This window comes from Mustela erminea, chromosome 3 (assembly GCF_009829155.1).
Source record: "Mustela erminea isolate mMusErm1 chromosome 3, mMusErm1.Pri, whole genome shotgun sequence".
NCBI classification, from domain to species: domain Eukaryota; kingdom Metazoa; phylum Chordata; class Mammalia; order Carnivora; family Mustelidae; genus Mustela; species Mustela erminea.
The window spans coordinates 45,771,546-45,789,560 of record NC_045616.1 but is presented as its reverse complement, the minus strand read 5'-3'; the positions used below and the strand labels follow the sequence as shown (position 1 = coordinate 45,789,560).

Below are 18,015 nucleotides of genomic sequence, written 5' to 3'. Positions count from 1 at the left end.
CAGAGCATTAGATCTTTTTGCTACTTCCTAACCCAAAACAGGCAGCATTTTGCATTTACACTGAGAATAACTATACCAATTGGCCCCAAAGGGACTGCTAGTTTTGTATATGCCAGATCTCAATAAATGCTATTTGACTTCATTTGGGAAATTTAAACTTTTTATATAAGTAGCTAAACATTTTATCCCTGAATATCCACTGCATGTCATATTTCTATTCAAAAAGCCTACAGTAGGCAAAAAGTGGAGGGAGGTTTACTTAGTTTATTTTTTTTACTTTTATTTATTTATTTTTTAAAAAGATTTTATTTCTTTATTTGACAGAGACAGAGAGAGAGATCACAAGCAGGCAGAGAGGCAGGCAGAGAGAGAGGGGAAAGAAGTCTTCCTGCTGAGCAGAGATCCCGACATGGGGCTCGATCCCAGGCCCCTGAGATCATGACCTGAGCCAAAGGCAGTGGCTTAACCTACTGAGCCTCCCAGGTGCCCCCTTTTTTTACTTTTTTAAATTTAAGTTTTTCTAGTCTAAGGAGTGAGGTTTAACAAATTCATTATCTACTTCTGGTCATTAACTCCATTACTTTTGAATCACAGTAAAAATCCTTGGTCATTTGTATTAAGTAGAAACCAAAGAGTTCCCAAATGCTAGGTTATAAACTTTCCCTTCAGTAATCAGCAGAAATTATCTCCATAAATAGTATCAATTCTAATGCCCTTGTCTGTCATTTTCTTGGCTTGCTAAGCCTGCTTCTTGTGACTGCCAGTTCTCCTGAAGAACCACTTATTCAAAGTCCTTGAAATTCCTAAAAACCAATAAAAAGAAATAACCCTCAAATTACTGTTACTAGTCAACCAGTTTATTCTTAAGTGTAATCTTTTCCTACCATATAAATGCAATTCCTAGAGTGTCCAGGCCTCGATTCCACGAACAATACAAATGTATGGATTCAGGTGCCAAACCAAGAGTCATTTTTAAGGCTGGCAGAAAGAGATTTCTCCTGTCATTCTCTACTGGAATGGTCTTTTTTTAACAGCTTCACTTCTTTCTGTGTCCTAAAGTAAAGTACTATCAAATGTATTATGGTGGTTTATGCTTTTCTTATGCTTTTCTTACAGTAAGGAAAGCTGTAAGAAAAGCATTAACAATGTTAACGTTAATGATGTTATAAAGTAGAAAATGGTAGGCTTAAGATTCAAATTTGCAAATACATTAGAATGAGACACAACCAGATTTCTCAAAGTGGAAAAATAGCAACAATGCTTAGCTTTCCTATTATCCTTGGGACGACACAGAGTTAAGACCCCATTGCTTCTCTAGGATTCATACTCGGCTATTCTCCTGTTTTCCTCCTCCTCCCTCTTTTTTTCTTTTGTTCTGCGTGTGTGTGTGTTTGTGTGTGCACACACTCTTCTATATGCTAGATGCTTAGGAGCTATCTTCTGTTTTCTTCACTGTTATCATTTTCACCTAAGATTATTTCATTCAGCCCTAAGGCTTTCTTTCTTTATCTTTTTTTTCCTTTTAATTTATTTAAGTAATCTTTATACCCAACGTGGGGCTCAAACTCATGGTTTTGAGATCAAGAGTTTTATGTTCCTTCAGCTGAGCCAGCCAGGTGCCCCAGCTCTAAAGCTTTCTCAATAGACAGTCCATATGTTGCTATCTCCTAATTTATAACTCCAGCTCCAAGTGTCTTCTGAACACCAGTCCCTTACATGTACCTAATGAAGATCTATCACCATTTGGGTATGTGTAACAGACATCTTCCAAACAGAATTCCCGATTGCTGACCATACACTTGATCCTTGCCATCCCTCTCATCTCAGTCAACGGCTCAGTATCCATTCAGTTGCTCCATGTAGTTGATCTGGGTTAGAATCCAGACACTGGCATTTTATTAAAGCTCCACAGAAGATTCTACCATGCAGTTAGGATGAGACAATGCTCTAGATTCTGCCAAATGATCAGTACTAATGACACTCATGCCCCATTTGCTGCTGAGCTAAGCAAACCTACACTTTAAAATCTTCATGTCTGTATACATAATCACTTCACTACTGACATCACCAGTATCCTCTGTGTCAATCAACTGCCACCATTTTGCCATCTTATCCTCTAGCCTAGGAGGTAACTTACAACTTTTCTGGAGATTCAGTCACCAGGTATTTTGTGATTTGTAACCTGAACCTCCCTCCTTCCCCAAATAAAAAATCGGAAACTATATTATATATACTCTCACCCTCATTCTCTTTCATCCTGTCTTTTGAGCTCTTAAAATTGTTATGTGACATAAGGATTTAAATTAAGATTTTCCAAAAAGTACTCAAATAATTTAGTAAGATCCTTGAGACTGCCCAAGATACTTGGAGATTGGTTAACCCAGAACTGGAAACTTTGGCTTTATTCTTTCATAACATTTAGTATCATGACTTGAATAGGAGAATAAATGAAAAAACAGACTTAAAAGTATTATTTTTTGAGTAATTAATGAAAACATGCAGGTTTGTATTTTTTAATGGCGAAATTTAAGAACTTTGGAAATGTTACTGCTTCAGAAAAAATTTCATTTGAATGCTACAACATTTATGACTCAAAATCAATACGAAAAGTATACAGAGTTAAAGTCTGACAAACTAGTGACTTCAACAAAACTAGTGATCTACTTTTATACTTAAGCTTATGGTTATAAGGTAATTGATCAAAGTTAACCCTTAATGAAGACAAGTGAATGATCTCAGCATACTCAGTGGTAGAAAAAGGCAGAGTAAAGAGCATGCAAGGCAAGACACATTTAAAACTTGTAGATTAAAAATTCTAGCTTATACCAACCGAAGACTGATAAAGATAAATTGTACAACTTCACCTATATAAACGAATAAATACTACAGCAATAGTTTAGGTGAGTCAAGACCAAAAAGAGACAACAGAAACTTATTTTTATGGAATTTCAGAGCAAAATTTGTTTAATTCAAATGAAGATAATGACTTGAAATTTACTTTTTTTTAAATTAACAATTCAGTAGCCTCTAACTTATAAAACCTACTATAAATGCTACAGTTCAATTAGTTTTTTAATTAAATATTTAAAACAAGATGACTTAATATTTAAGACTTATAATTCATATACCATTGATCAAGATGATGCTGAAATTTCTCTACCTCAATAGCAACAAGAAGCAGCCTTTTTTTTTTTTTTAAAGATTTTATTTATTTGACAGAGAGAGATCACAAGTAGGCAGAGAGGCAGGCAGAGAGAGAGAGAGAGGAGGAAGCAGGCTCCCTGCCGAGCAGAGAGCCCGATGCAGGACTCGATCCCAGGACCCTGAGATCATGACCTGAGCTGAAGGCAGAGGCTTAACCCACTGAGCCACCCCAGGTACCCCACAAGAAGCCTTCTTACATGAGCTTCTCAACAAGAAAGTACAAGGAAGGAACTCTCTCCAGGTGTCTCACCTGCTGTAAAATTGCTCCGAGGGAGTTCTTGTCTTTTTGATTGACACCATCTTTCTGCAGTCGAGCCAGCAGCTCAGGTTTCTTGTAGGCCTTCAGTGCCAGTAAGTGAATCACTCTGTCCCTGTATGGCCGCTGAGAAACACTGCTGCTGCCATGTGTCTTTCGAATCGTATTTGCAGGGTTCATGGGGGTTGACCGTTTCCTCTCGGGTACTGCATCTGAAACAGCTTGAGGTGCTTTCCGAATCTGTACTCTTTTCCCTAAAGTCCAGTGGAAATGACACTGTTACACATTTGCAGTTAAGAACATTAATGAGCATCTCAGTTTCCTCAACTCTGATTTAGGTACTTCTTCATTTCTGGAGGGAATTAAGGCCTTTTTATTTCAGTTTTTACTTTAAAGAGAACTACAAACAGAAAGCATTTTGAATAAATGTCCTAAAATTATGGATTTGAAATTGTTTTGATAGAACTATTTACTGGAATAAATATGCATATGGAATTATTCTGGTCACTTAGCTACATATGGTACATTAGTGACACACTGCAGCAACAGACTGGAAATTTTAAGGTCATAGGTAGTTCATGTTAAGTGGAAATTTAATAATTTCTGTGTTTACCTGTGCTGTTTACAGAACTTATCTACATATTATATGTCATTTCTTTGGCAGACAGAATATAGCAAATGTGAAACATGAGAAATACCTGTTGGCTCTCACTGAGACCATACTTTTGGCTGAGCTGGGGAATTATCTTAATCTCACAGATTCGGGAACCACGAAAAGGGAGTCCAGGCATAATTTGGGATCAACATTCAGAAGGACATCCACTAGACATTTTCCTTTTCAATAGGCAATACCAAATTTTAGAAGTCAAAAAACCAAAACGAAAACTAACCAAACTAAAAACAATCTAAGAGGGCCAGACAAGCAGGCACTTCCACTGCAAGGCTGAGGGTACACAGGTGAATTAGAGCAACAGAAAAATGGTAAAAAGGAGGCCTTCACATCATTCCTGCCAGGCAAGTGCCATGTGGTAATTAACCTACTTTCTGCTTAAACTTAACATTGATAAGTGGCAAGTGGCTACTTCTAGAAAGTATCTCTGGGCTGAAGTGACCTGGATACTGCATGCCCAGAGCCATCAGGACATAGCTGATCACTGACAAAACCAGAAAAAAAAATTTGGAATGACACTGTAGAAGACCCTCATTTTAAAATTTCTGAGGTGAAATCTTTTAGCACCTTTAGTACACTCTAAACCTCCAACTCTGTGCCCTCTGGTCAATGGGTGGGGAGAACTGGTGATGACATGCAGTGTGGGGCAAGTACATTAGGAACAAGACTAGCAACTAGAAACAGTGGGTAATTCAGAGCAGGATCTTAAGTGCTATGGTCTGGTCTGGTCTGGTGTGAAAACAGCTTAACCGGGCAGGAATTTTAATAATAATTCTGTCCATGCTGGGGTCCTGAGGCCTAGCCAGAGGGGCTGTCTACACAATCCTGCCTAGGAATAAAGGAGAAAGGACAGATATCTCACTGACTCTTGTATTTCTCTACTGTCTGGACGCAACAAGTTATTAATATCAGATCAAAATATTGCACAACAAAGGAACTCAACATTAAAGGAACACTGCCCAGTAACAGGAAAAGCTATTAAAGGTGTGATTAAAGTTTTAGAGATAGATCTGGTTTCTGTATTTTTATTAATGTAGAGATAGTTTACCCTAGTGCCAGATGGGCAGGGAACTAATATTTACCATGAACCAATTAAGTGGTGGTGGTGGAGACACTATGCTAAGATCTTTACACACACTAAGTCTGCAACCTGATGAAACAGGCATGGTCACTCACGGCAGTCTCACATGGCACAGGTGAGAAAACTGAGGCTTTCTTTCTTTCTTTTCTTTTTTTTTAATATTTTATTTATTTATTTGACAGAGTGAGATCACAAGTAGGCAGAGAGGAAGGCAGAGAGAGAAGGGGAAGCAGGCTCCCTGCGGAGCAGAGAGCCAGATGCGGGGCTCGATCCCAAGACCCTGAGTTCATGACCTGAGCCGAAGGCGGAGGCTTTAACCCACTGAGCCACCGAGGTGCCCCAAAACTGAGGCTTTCAAGGAGATAAACTCAAATGGTCTGAAGTGCTCACTCAGCACTTAGAAAGTTCTGTTATTAGTACGTGAATTTTCTTACGTGTATTTCTTTGTAGGAAAGGTTTTATGAACAAATGCCTCATGTCTGCCATTGCTTCCTGTTAGGTTAAGCTCCATTATGCGTAGGCTGTAGCCACTTTGTTGACTAGCGGACTTTGAATCAGCATTTGATCACTAGCAAAGTGTCAAAGTGAATGGCAGTGAGAGAACAAGTAAACAGCAGAGGAGCCAGAATCAATGTGGTGTGTATGTCCCCACATTGCGAGGATGCCAGCGTCTGAAGACACACCGAAATTTCTAATGTGGCAACTGCACACCCTCCAATCTACCACTTCTCAGTTGTAACAGTATCAACAAACAGTACTTTCCTTGAAATTTTAATAGGGACTTGTGGGGGGGGGGAGTCAGGGTCACAGAAGTTTAGGAAACGCAATGAATTCCACTCTCCCCCTTGAAACCTGTTTAGCTTACACTTACTTCCCCAAACAAAGCTGGAGCCCTCCCAACCACTCTTCTCTAGGGAGGGGAGTAGACAGTGAGTTTTTTAGCTAAGCTCACATGTACCATGATTGATGGTTTAGAATGAATTCAAGCCAGCAAGGAAGGCAAATAAAATAAAAACAAAAAGCCACAGTACTACCAGTGTGTTCCAGGCTGCCCTACCTCCTCTGTATGTCTGACCCACCTCTGATCCTCAAGTCTCTGGAGAGCCCCAAGGTCTCCTGAGTTTACCACCACTCCTCCCTGAAGCAAGCGCAGGGCAGACAAATAAGGGAGGCTCATTTTGCCCCTGAAAGGGGTATGATGTTTGACAAGAAATTAGAATCTGGTCAGGGATATGACAGTAGTGGAGTCTCACCTGGGGCCTAAAGCTAGGCTGTTACTAATACATGAATTTCCTACCCCCAGTACATTCCTTTACTGTTATCTCATTTTTCCTTTACTCATTCCCCGCCCCCCCCCTTTTTAAATGTAAGCTCTATCCAACTTGGGACTTGAACTCAGGACCCTGAGATGAAGAGTTGCATGCTCAACTTACTGAGCCACCCAGATGCCCCACTCTCATTTTTCCTTTAAACAGCCAGTTGTGGGAGTAACCCACTTCTTTTAAATGCTGACAGAGCAATCCAGACACACTGGGTCCCTGAGTTTTATGTAAAGATCACTTGCTTGCTGCCTCCCCATCAGTCTGTGCCTATTCAGCCAGGAAGAAGTCCTCTGGTTTAACATAAGACAGGCTACAGATGAAGAAAACATCAGTGCCCTAAGTAGTTATGGAACTGAGATGTTAAAGAAAAAAAATAGAAAAAAAGTAAAGCAAGAAAATAGGAGGTTCAAAGTTGGCAGAAGAAAGGTTTTATTTTTATTTTTTCACATTTGCCTCAGAACAGCCCTTTTAATAAAGCCTGTGGGAGAACCTAATTCTCTTCCCAGACTCAACTGCTAATCAATTCCCTGGGCTCCTTATATAAACAGCAGCAGTGGGTCTGACGGAGTTGTGTAATCTGGGACTATATCTGAACTGCTGTTTCATAACAAGGAGTCCACTTCTAGCGTCTCCATTTAATATGAAATTGTAGAAGTATTTATCCCTCTGTCTAGTGGTTCTGATTAAACTCTCTGAAAGGAAGGTGTTAAATCAGTACATCAGAAAGAGAGCAGAAGCAGTGGTTTTTCTGTTCTGTGGAACCTGACTAGAAGCCCTGGCAACACCAGCCCAATGCTTTAAAAAAATACTGGCAGGATCTTGATGATGGGGTGACTGTCATGATTAAATACGTAATCCACTGCAGTGGAAACCATCTCCACCATTTGGCACTTATGCTCTTTTGTTTCAAAAGGTTTATTATCCAAATATATATATATATATATATGTATATATATACACACATATATATATACATATATACATACATACATAATGGTCACAAAATTTAGAATGACAAAGGACCTTTGACCCAGTTCAAATACACCTTATCTAATAATTGAGAACATTAAGGACCACAGATGTTAAATGATTTGTCTAAGGTCATTTAAACATGTATCAACTCATTATAAATAAGGAGGATGGGGCAGTAGTTGGGAAAATTGGAGAAAGAATTCTAGAAATTATACTGGTTGGGTTATTTTATACATTTAAATAAATATCAGCATGTATTAAAAATTTACAATTCAATAAAATTCCAGAATTTAGGTAAAAATCAGTGAGCAGATATACTGATAAAATGGAGCAGTGGTTCCATCAAGTGATTCTTGAGGGTTTTTTTCTTTTTTTTTTTTTAAAAAACAAAGTGAAATGATTGTAACACAACAGTGCTCACCACTGATATAAATTTCATGACTAGAAGCATAAATATTCTGAAGAAATAATGATGTTTCCTAGGTTAAAGGCTCTTCTGCTCTTCTCCAGGCAAAATAAGTGTTTTTTGTTCTGTTTTGTTTTGTGTTCAGTCTACAAGAGGGGCTCAAAAGCTTCTATTCCTGGGTGGCTAGGCCAGGTGACCCAAAGGAGTCACAAGAGGGCTTGTGCCCTAATTCAGCTGCCAGAGGTCTGGCCTGACATTATGCCAGCACAACCCCTCAGTGAGACCAGCATTATTCCCATTTGTCCTCCATCCAGGCTGACACTCTCGAAAGAAGCCTTGTTCTACAGGTACTTCTAAGGTGGCGAAGGTGAGCTTCGGGCATTATTTTATATGATACATTCAATTATGAACTGAAGAGGTATCTCCTATTGTCTTATGAAAATAACACAACTTGTTAAGGGGCCAAATCCATATCATTTGCTATCCGTTGTTACCAACAAGGTGGTATGTAAGATGGAGAGGTAATCATAACCTCCCTTACGGGGTGGTTTTGAGATCTAGAGGAGGAACTGCATGTAAAGTGCTAACCAGTGTCTTGTGCACAGCAAGCACTCTAGAATACTAATATTCTGGTAATATTAGTACCGAAGGGTGAATGAGTACATTTGAAAGAAATGAGTGAGTCAGATTGTTCTGAAGTACTAAAAGAGCAGGAAGATACAAACAGAGCCACCTAAAAGGAAAGAAATATGGTAAAGGTCTAGCAATGGATAAGATTAAAATCAAAAGGTCAAAACATACCATAACAAAGCACTGTAAAAAAATCAAACACTTAAGGTTTGAATTCTGAGCTGAAGAAATGGAGGCAGTCCAGAGGAGAGCAATAAAAATAATTAAAAGGTTGGGATACAGCCATCTTAAGAAAAGTTAAAAGGAGCTGGGGTTATACGACCAAAAGTATAAAGACTGAAGAGGTTATCGACAAGACTGAAGACCAGAGAACGCTGTCCTGTGCTGGCGAGTGGCCAGGGCACAGAGGACCCAGCAGAGTGGGATGTGCAGCCTGGCAGGGTCACTGCAGAGCTCTGTGGGGGCAAATGTATGTGTGCGCAGAGGGAGGCCAGCCTGTCTGAGAACGGCATGGATGTACTCTGGCTCAAATTTAAACTTTAGATAACCTCAAATTTTACGTGGTCCCTCCTAAAAAATGTAAATAAGTTATCTGTAGTGCCTATAAGAAAATTCGAAAGTTTGAAAATTCCTGCACTTTAGGAATAGTATGAGTTATGTGATTCTGGGGGGTGTCAAGTCTGCCATGTAGCATGCTGTGCAGATAAACTGCACCTGACCCTATCAAAACAAACACACACACAAACTGAGGGGACACCCACAGATCACTCAATGGAAACATACAGTGATCACTGCTGATCTGCAAACTTTGGAATAAATCAAGGTAAAGTTTTTCAGCCAAGAGGCAAAAAAAAAAAAAAATCATTTTGGTGTTTTTTTTTTTTTTAAAGATTTTATTTATTTATTTGACAGAGATCACAAGTAGGCAGAGAGGCAGGCAGAGAGAGAGAGGAGGAAGCAGGCTCCCTGCCGAGCAGAGAGCCAGAAGTGGGGCTTAATCCCAGGACCCTGGGATCATGACCTGAGCCGAGGGCTGAGGCTTTAACCCACTGAGCCATCCAGGCACTCTATTTTGGTGGTTTAGTTTTCTAGTCCTTTGTCAAACACACCAGCTTGCCTCACTGTTTATAAAACGGTGATACTGTACAGCGTAAAAGAATACTTTCAAAGCAACAGGGATAGCAAAGTCATGGCAGATCTTGTGTGTTTTAAAAACAATTTGAGATTTAGCCTACTACAGAGAAAGTTAAGTTACTCATGAGAATAAAGAGAAAGGAGGCTGGAAGTTGTTACCTCACTCAGCAGGAAAGGGAAGGTGAAAAATCTCACTGCTGGTAACTTACTGGGTTGGGACTGCGCCCCATGGGTACACATACCTGGGGGAGCCATGAATTGTTGTTAAACCAAACTAAATGTATCTAAGCTAAGCACCAAGTCCCAGGAGCACTGGCGTTGTTCCAAAGAAATACTTATTAAAGACACCAGTGGAGATTCTCAAAGCTGAATGTACTATAGCTGGGTCAGCAATGGGAAAATACAGAAGTAAAATTATACCAAACCATGGAAAGATGTTGATGAAAGAGACTGTTATTCATGAGACTGTTTTTGTGTGCATTTACATTTCTAAATTTCTATCTTTTCATCATTTACTTATGATGACTTATGTTATTAAATTGACCAAAGCCTCAAAGAGCTCATCTTCACTCTTGATAATTCTTCCTATTACTGTTAATAGTCACTGCCAATCAACTCTTAAAAAATTTATTAGGGCTACTGCTCATAAAGGAGAGACTCGTCTTGCTGATCCGGTCTTACTTCTTGAGTCTGATGGATATTTGAGTGAGCTGATGATAAAGATGATGGGGGTGGGGGCGCCTGGGTGGCTCAGTGGGTTAAGCCGCTGCCTTCGGCTCAGGTCATAATCTCAGGGTCCTGGGATGGAGTCCCGCATCGGGTTCTCTGCTCCGCGGGGAGCCTGCTTCCTCCTCTCTCTCTCTCTGCCTGCCTCTCTGCCTACTTGTGATCTCTCTGTATCAAATGAATAAATAAAATCTTTAAAAAAAAAAAAAAAGATGATGGGGGTGGGCAGCCTCTTAATTAATGGATAGATGAGGATGAGAATCTATGAATGATATCACAATTGAGGTACCAAAAAGGCATCACACTTATGCTTTGCTATAAGCATATTTTATATTTTGCAATAAAAATTCCATGTGCAAAGATCCTCTGAAATTCTACTAATAGATTTTACTGTAAAAATAATCCTACAAAAATGCCAAAGAAAACCTATACTGTCCATCATTGTAAATGATATCCAGTGTCCAAGAATACACAACAGTACCACTACTGCAACCTCACATAGTAAAGTAAATATGACCAGACCCCAGTATTGTAAAATAATAACAAATAGCCAACAAAGGATTCGGGATTTATGAAAGAAGTAAAACTTTTCGACCATTATTATTATTCAAAATGTTCTGTAAACTAATTCGGTGTTAACATTAGGTTAATATTACCAGTATTTACCTATAGTGGTCTTGAATTATTCCAATCAATCTGAGAAGGAAAACGATATCTATACAAACCTACATATGGTCCACCAGGTTTGATAACTTTTGTGCTTCGGTTGCGGGATTCCTCCTCTGCCTGGGTCATTCTTTCTCGTGTCATCTGATACGAGTCGTTTGTTGCACACACTGTAATTTTATCTTGTATAAATCCCAGACAATTGAGCTGGGAGGCTCCAGAGCTGTCAAGTAAGATGGTGGCTTTGTTAGAGATGTCCCTCATTTTGCAGAACAAAGGCAAGTGAGAAATGTATAATTTTAAAATCAGTAGCCCAAATAATGGCCTTGCAATCTGGAAATAACTAATATTAATAATCTGAAGTGCTGAAATTCAAAATATTTAAATTCTTTTCCTTCATTTCAAATCACGTTTTATTCATATTTTGAATAGAATGGGTAAAATGAACTCTCAGAGACCAAATCTGTAAAATTCTGAAAATAATTATTGAAGACCAGAGGAGTCTCAATGAGCACTGTAGTTTTACTTTCATTTTATAAAAAATTTTCTACCACTGATATGAAAAATGTTTAAAGCTTTCTTTTGGAGTAACCATAATATGCATACTTTAGAAATGACTAGAAGAAACAGACCCACTATGATGTTTTAATTTTTAATGAGATAATTAATTTTAAGGCCAAAATATTGCTGAACATTAGGATTTATTATTAGCCCAAATATTCTAAACATTTGTAGTCTTTTATTTGCTATTTTGTTAAATCTCCACATAAGATGACCTATTTGTGTGGCAAATATCGAAGAAAATACTGGACAAGAAATTTTTGTAAATCTTTTTTGAAAAACTTTTATTTAAAAAAAAATCATGAAAATTAACTTTGGCCTAGAAGATGGCTCCATTTCAAAGTATTATGCTAACATTAGGAGATCTTGGTAGCAGTTACACCGGTATTTTATTCATATATTTATTTTAAAGATTTTATTTATTTATTTGAGAGTGAGAGACTGAGCAAGAGAGAGAGCATGAACAGGGGCAGAGGAAGAGGGAGAAGCTGACTCCCTGCTGAGCAGGGAGCCTGACACAGGGTTCAATTCCAGGACCCTGGGGTCACAGGTAGACACTTAAGGAACTAAGACGCTTAACAAACTAAGGTACCCAGATGCCCTTATGTCAGTATTTTAAAAAGAAATTACTATGGCCTTAAAACAGTCCGGAATATAGAAGTAACGAAAATGTCACTATACCTCTGCTACTCTATTTCCAAACTAGCTTTGTTATGAGGCTAAGAATAGGGTTGACAAAATTTCTGTAAATTCCTAATAACTGTACAAATGCTATTTAAGAAAATAAACCAGTTTACTCATCTCATAAATATTTATTAGGCAGGGACTGCACAGCAGGCGATATGTGAGGGTCAGACGGAGACCCGGGCAAAGACAGATGTGGCCCCTCATTCAAGAAGCTGTCTAATGGGTGACAAGCACTCTGGAATTTATGACACAGTGTGACAAATGGCAGGGAGGCAGGAAATCCCTAGGAAGGTACTTCACCTGGATTGTGGGCAAGACTAAAACTTCCTGCGGGAAGTGATGCTGAAGGTGATCTACAGGGATGTCTCCAGAGTGTGTGTGTATGTGTGTGGAAGCAGGGGAGGATAGAAGTTTTCTGGGAGGAGAACCAACCTGTGTGGGGCCCAGGGGAAGCAAAAGTTTTCAGTTTGGCCAAAGAAAGCTGGAAAGGACAGTTACAGATGAGACTGAAGAGGGCATGAAAAGTACATCATACAGGGCTCTGGAGGATTTTAGACTCTGTCCCAAGAAAAAGAGAGACTGAAAACAGGGGAGAGAAAATACTTAATTTGTACTGTGAAAAGGTCAATCTGATGAAGAAGGGACTGGGAGGTAGGGGGCACGAAAGTGAAAGCAGGAGACCACTCAGGAGGCTACTGAAGGATTACTGGCAAGGAGCGAGAGCTTGAACTACTGTGGGACAGTGTGAATGCAGAATAGTAAACAGATTCCAGTCACAGTGAGGAGGTAGAATTGACAGGGTTTGATAAGTGATTAGCCACAGGTGGAGACAGACAAGTTAAAGATAATATCAAGGCTACCAGGTGTATCTGTATGAATGCTGCAAGACTCATGAAGGGAAGGATGGAGTAAGGCTTACCCCATAAGGGGAAGTGGGATGGAGGAGGAGGAAAAGTGGAAGAAGAGACTACAGTTTGAAGTTTTGGTGGGAGGAAATTTGAATTTCAGCATCTCCCCCACAAATTACTTATTAAGTAATTTAAATAGTGAGAATAAGCTAAACCTTTGCCAATCACAATGAAGTTATAGCTTAGAAAACATCTTTCCACTAAACAAAATAGAGCTAAAACCCTGTTTTAGCTATTTTGTTTGTTTAGCAAGAACAGACTCCCTGGAATTGTCTACTCATCCCTTTTCAACTGAGTTATCATAAAAGACCCTTAAGAGTACCTTAAATACTCTGACATATAAGCACTTGGCATTTGACATGTAAGCATTCCTAGAGCCTTTCTCTAGCCTAGCTCAGTTTCCTACAGTAGAGTGTGTATTACTCTATGGGGCCATCTGCCCTGAACTATGTATTTCTAAGAGGCCTGTGAATGGACAGATTTACGGAATTTTTGAAAGGTAATTTTAACCTTGGGATTTCCTCCATTTTAGATATGATAAAAGTAACCTTCAGGGAGAATCTGAACTACAATAGACACAAGAACCATGGGAAAAATAAAAATTCAATTGAATAGAAAAGGTAGAATGAAACTATTTAAAAACAACAACAACAACAACAAAAAACTTGCTTGCCAGGGAGAACTGAGAGTTTCAGGGCTTTTGTTTTCATAGTGGCAATTTCAATTTATACCCATGCAAGACCATTTTATAAAGCACCTTAAATCATACATTTATAGTTGGATCACACTTTTATAAAACACACTTGGCTTGTACTAATGTATTTGCCCCAATTTTCTCACAATAACTGTTTCATTTTTCTTGCTGCATCATGTAGCATTTTGTAAGTGACTTTAAATCCTTTTCCAAACAAGCAAGGTAGGAATAAACACAAAGGGCGTTTATGATCTAAGGGAGAAACCCATTACCTATGGTGCTATCACTGGTTTTGAAGACGGGACTGTTTCTCAATAAAATTCCTAATGGGACATAGTTCAATTTGAGGTCTAACTGCTTTCACTATAATAAAGTAATTCTCTAAAGGCAAGCATTCTAAGTGAAAGCACCACAATTTGAAATTGGTGTGCTCTATGGTATGTAAAGAACACTGGTCTGGGAGTTAGGAGGGCCCAGTTTTTATTCAGCCTTGTCACCAACTCACCAGCTGGATAACTATGAATACGTCATCTGTGCAATGAACGGGCTGAACTACACAATCACCAGAGACCCTCATACTTGATGCTTTTGTAATCTTCTGCAGTGCTGTCCCACATCACTTTCTACAATTGTGAAAATGTTTTGTATCTGTGCTGTCCATTATGATAGCCACTAGCCGTGTGGCTACTGAGCCTAAATATGTGGTAAATGTGAATGAAGAAATTTTAAATTCTATTTCACTTTTATCAACTGAAATGTAAACAGCCACATATGGCCAGTAGCTATCACAGGGGATAGTACAGAAAAGTCTATATGATCTACAATATACAATTTATACCAAGAAACGCAAGTTTAGGCATGTGTAACTTTTAAAAAGCAAAATTAACATTAACTCAGGAAAATGGCATATTAAGATAGAACAGAAAGTTATTTAGTCACCCTAAATGTGAGTAGAAATTCAGAACTCTTTCAGTGAAGTGTCTTATTTTGTATCTCTGCCTCCCATGCTCCCTTGCAACACAGCTTTCCTTTCCTTTCTCCCACATACAGCAAGCGCTTACACAGTTTCAAGTACTGCACAGATGAGAGATAGGGACGCATCATGGCCTGGGACACTTTGGGCCCATTTCAATGTTCTCAGGATGTTGGGGGTTCTAAGGCCTTGTCTTTATCCAGGGGCAGAACAAACTCCCCCTACTCAAGGGGCCCATTCTTTAATCAGAAACAACCACAGCAAAGACAAGTCAAACAAGTAGCTTATTGTTTCCAGAGGACCTAAGTAGATAAGTGTTCCATGGTACCCTGGGATGTGGGTGTATAGTCTTGTCTTCCTCCCTCCTTTTTTTGTTGTATTTTTTTTTTCCCCTTTAAAATTAGAAGTTACTGCTCTACTAGGGTTAATTTCTAGTTTCCATTATGCTGCAGCATAAAAATTTCTGAAAATCTATCTTAAAACAAGGCTTGCACAGGGAAGAAAAAAAGGGATATACAAGATACATGTATTTTTTTTACTCCTTTACTCTGGAGTGTGAATGTTGAGTATGTAATAAGGCACTCTTATTTAAATACAGTGAATAAAAACTTTTAAAAAATTCTTAAACTTGTCTTTAATTAAAAACAAAACAAAACATTTTTTATAGATAAATAAATCTGTATCTTAAAAGTTCTTGAGGGCAACAACCTTAAAATTTTTATGATTATATCCCACAGTGACAAATATAACTGTTAGCACATAGTAGGTATTCAATATTTCTTAATAAAAGAACTCTATAATTCAATTCATAAACATTTATGGAATAACTACTATACATTTTATTGTTTAAGTGAAAAAAAAAAAAAACCTCAAAGAAAAATTATTCTCCCTTCAGCATTATCTTGAAACATACTTACCTGGAGAATGTTTGCTGGATGCAGTCAAAGCTGCCCTGAGGGTTGTCTTTACCCACATTTGACAAATAGAAGTTAAAGGTATGCGCTTCATTGGGGGGATCATTTTTAGGAATTTTGACAAGCTAAAGGTAGGGAAAAAGAGAAACATCTCAAATTATATATTTGACAAACAATGATCTGATGACTGACTTAACTGTTTTTCAAGTGACACTCATTTTATAGGCAACCCCTCTTGAGCATTTAAATTACCAAATCATTGAAGGAATCAAGCATGTATGCCTAAAAGTCAAATCACTCATTTTCTACCCTTAAGTGTCAATAATCACTTCAGATCAATAGTTTAAAGAGGAAACCTCTTCATTTCAAACTAGCAAATGATTCTAGTTCACACAAAAGAGTTATTAGTGAATTTTCTAAAAAGTAAAAAGCTTTTCCTCTTTAGAGCTACACAAGGTTCTGTCTCTGGCTGGCATGCCCCCCTCCCCACCTCCACCACTGAATAGTTTCTAGATATTTAAATGATGTCTGGGATAGAGACTATATCCTAAACTTCATCCTCTTACTATATATACATTTCATTTTCATTTTTGCTTCTCTGAGTACAGTTTTGGAGATGACTAGCAACATAATGTGAATGCCATAGTTAAATTCACAGCAAAATGCGGAGGGGTATTTCTTCATGCCTTAAGATTCTCCTACCCTCATATTTACAGAATAGGGTCAACAACCTGGAGAGAGGATTCTGTGGACTCTAAAGCTGAGCCCATTACAACACTGTGGAAAAGGCAAATGTTTTTGTTTTGTTTTGTTTTTTAAGATTTTATTTATTTATTTGACAGAGAGAGATCACAAGTAGGCAGAGAGTCAGGCAGAGAGAGAAGGGGAAGCAGACTCCCCGCTGAGCAGAGAGCCCGATGCGGGGCTTGATCCCAGGACACTGAGATCATGACCTGCGCCAAAGGCAGCGGCCCAATCCATTGAGCCACCCAGGCTCCCCAAGGCAAATGTTTTTTATGCTCTTACTCAAGGTCTAGTTTTTCTATATCAAAAGTGAAAGGATGGGGTTGCTCTAGATCACAGAGCCCCTGTATTAGGCACATTTTCCTGGTACATAGTAGGGTCTCACTAAACATCTATGAAAAAATGAACTGAAAACTCCTCACTGTCTTTCAATGGTTCCACCCTTTGCAGCTCCTAAGACCTTTCTCCCCTTGGGCTTGCAGGGGCTACCATGGTTTTAGGTGATAATTATGAAAAGGATTCACTGGCGAGAATATAAAATATGACTTCCTGCTTTCCAGCCCCCAAATACACTGTCTTAGCAATTCAGGAGATGAGTAGGAAGGAGGGGGGGGATGTTTCCCAGTTCTCATTCTTTCCCCACCAAATCTGCCCTTTCCATTATGGTAAGGTGAAGATTCAGAACTAACTGGTTGCCAGGCAGACAGATATTCATGAATGTGCTAGTAAGCATAAACATGTGTCACTTCTGCTTGGTCAGGAAGGACACCCTGCAAGCAACTCAGACTTGCTCACTAAAACACACCAAGTTTCTGACCTAAGGAAGAGAATTTTGTTTGAAACTACCAAGCTACCAATTCTACAACTCCCTGCCACCCCATAAAAACTGAAACAAAAAAGTAAAGAAAGGCAAGAAGGGGGATAATTTGCAAAGTCTAGTGCACAGCAGACATGTAATAAATGTTGAAGGAATGAATGAGGTACGAGTAAGTCAAAGAAAAACATCTTACTTATATGGGGTAGAAATAAATCAAAGAAAAACAACTTTTCAGAGGAGATTCAGAAAACGCATGTAAAGTCTGAAAGGTCAAATTTTACCAAAGATGTTGAGTATTACATTACTATACTCCAAGAGCCTCCGTTGTCTGTGAATTTAAACTATCTCTGACTCCTTCTTTTAAATTAGTTTCAAATTGCTAGGGTGATAAGTTTCTACACTTATTATCTACTTTATAAATTATACCTTTTTTGTTCCCTAAAGTTACTTTGATTTCTCAAATTTCGCCCTAGTTCTAAAGTGCTGGAACTTTGTGAGCAAGTCTTAATTTACTCTGGGAGGACTCATCAGGCTGTATTACTGGGTGTGCAAAGTGAATGCCTAGTTGGCACACATACACTGGTGAAACAGAATGCTGTGTTTTACTTCTTAATTCTGTGTAGGTACGGGAGAGCAGGAGCCAAAGGAAT

At 38.7% G+C, this 18,015-nt stretch overlaps 1 protein-coding gene and 1 long non-coding RNA gene across 3 annotated transcripts in view; one reads left to right on the top strand and one right to left on the bottom strand.

Annotated features, from left to right (window-relative positions):
* LOC116586117 overlaps positions 1-18,015 on the top strand; it is a 282,787-nt gene that overhangs the window by 70,956 nt on the left and 193,816 nt on the right. The window lies entirely within an intron of this gene.
* ELL2 (elongation factor for RNA polymerase II 2) overlaps positions 1-18,015 on the bottom strand; it is a 71,336-nt gene that overhangs the window by 12,956 nt on the left and 40,365 nt on the right. Inside the window, exons 3-5 of one of the 2 annotated variants that reach the window (XM_032335705.1) lie at positions 15,808-15,929; positions 11,127-11,290; positions 3,455-3,714 (exon numbers count right to left, since the gene is read on the bottom strand). In XM_032335705.1, coding sequence (XP_032191596.1) covers positions 3,455-3,714; positions 11,127-11,290; positions 15,808-15,929 — 546 coding nt within the window. The remainder of the gene's footprint in view (positions 1-3,454; positions 3,715-11,126; positions 11,291-15,807; positions 15,930-18,015) is intronic. The other variant, XM_032335706.1, reaches the window with a different exon arrangement.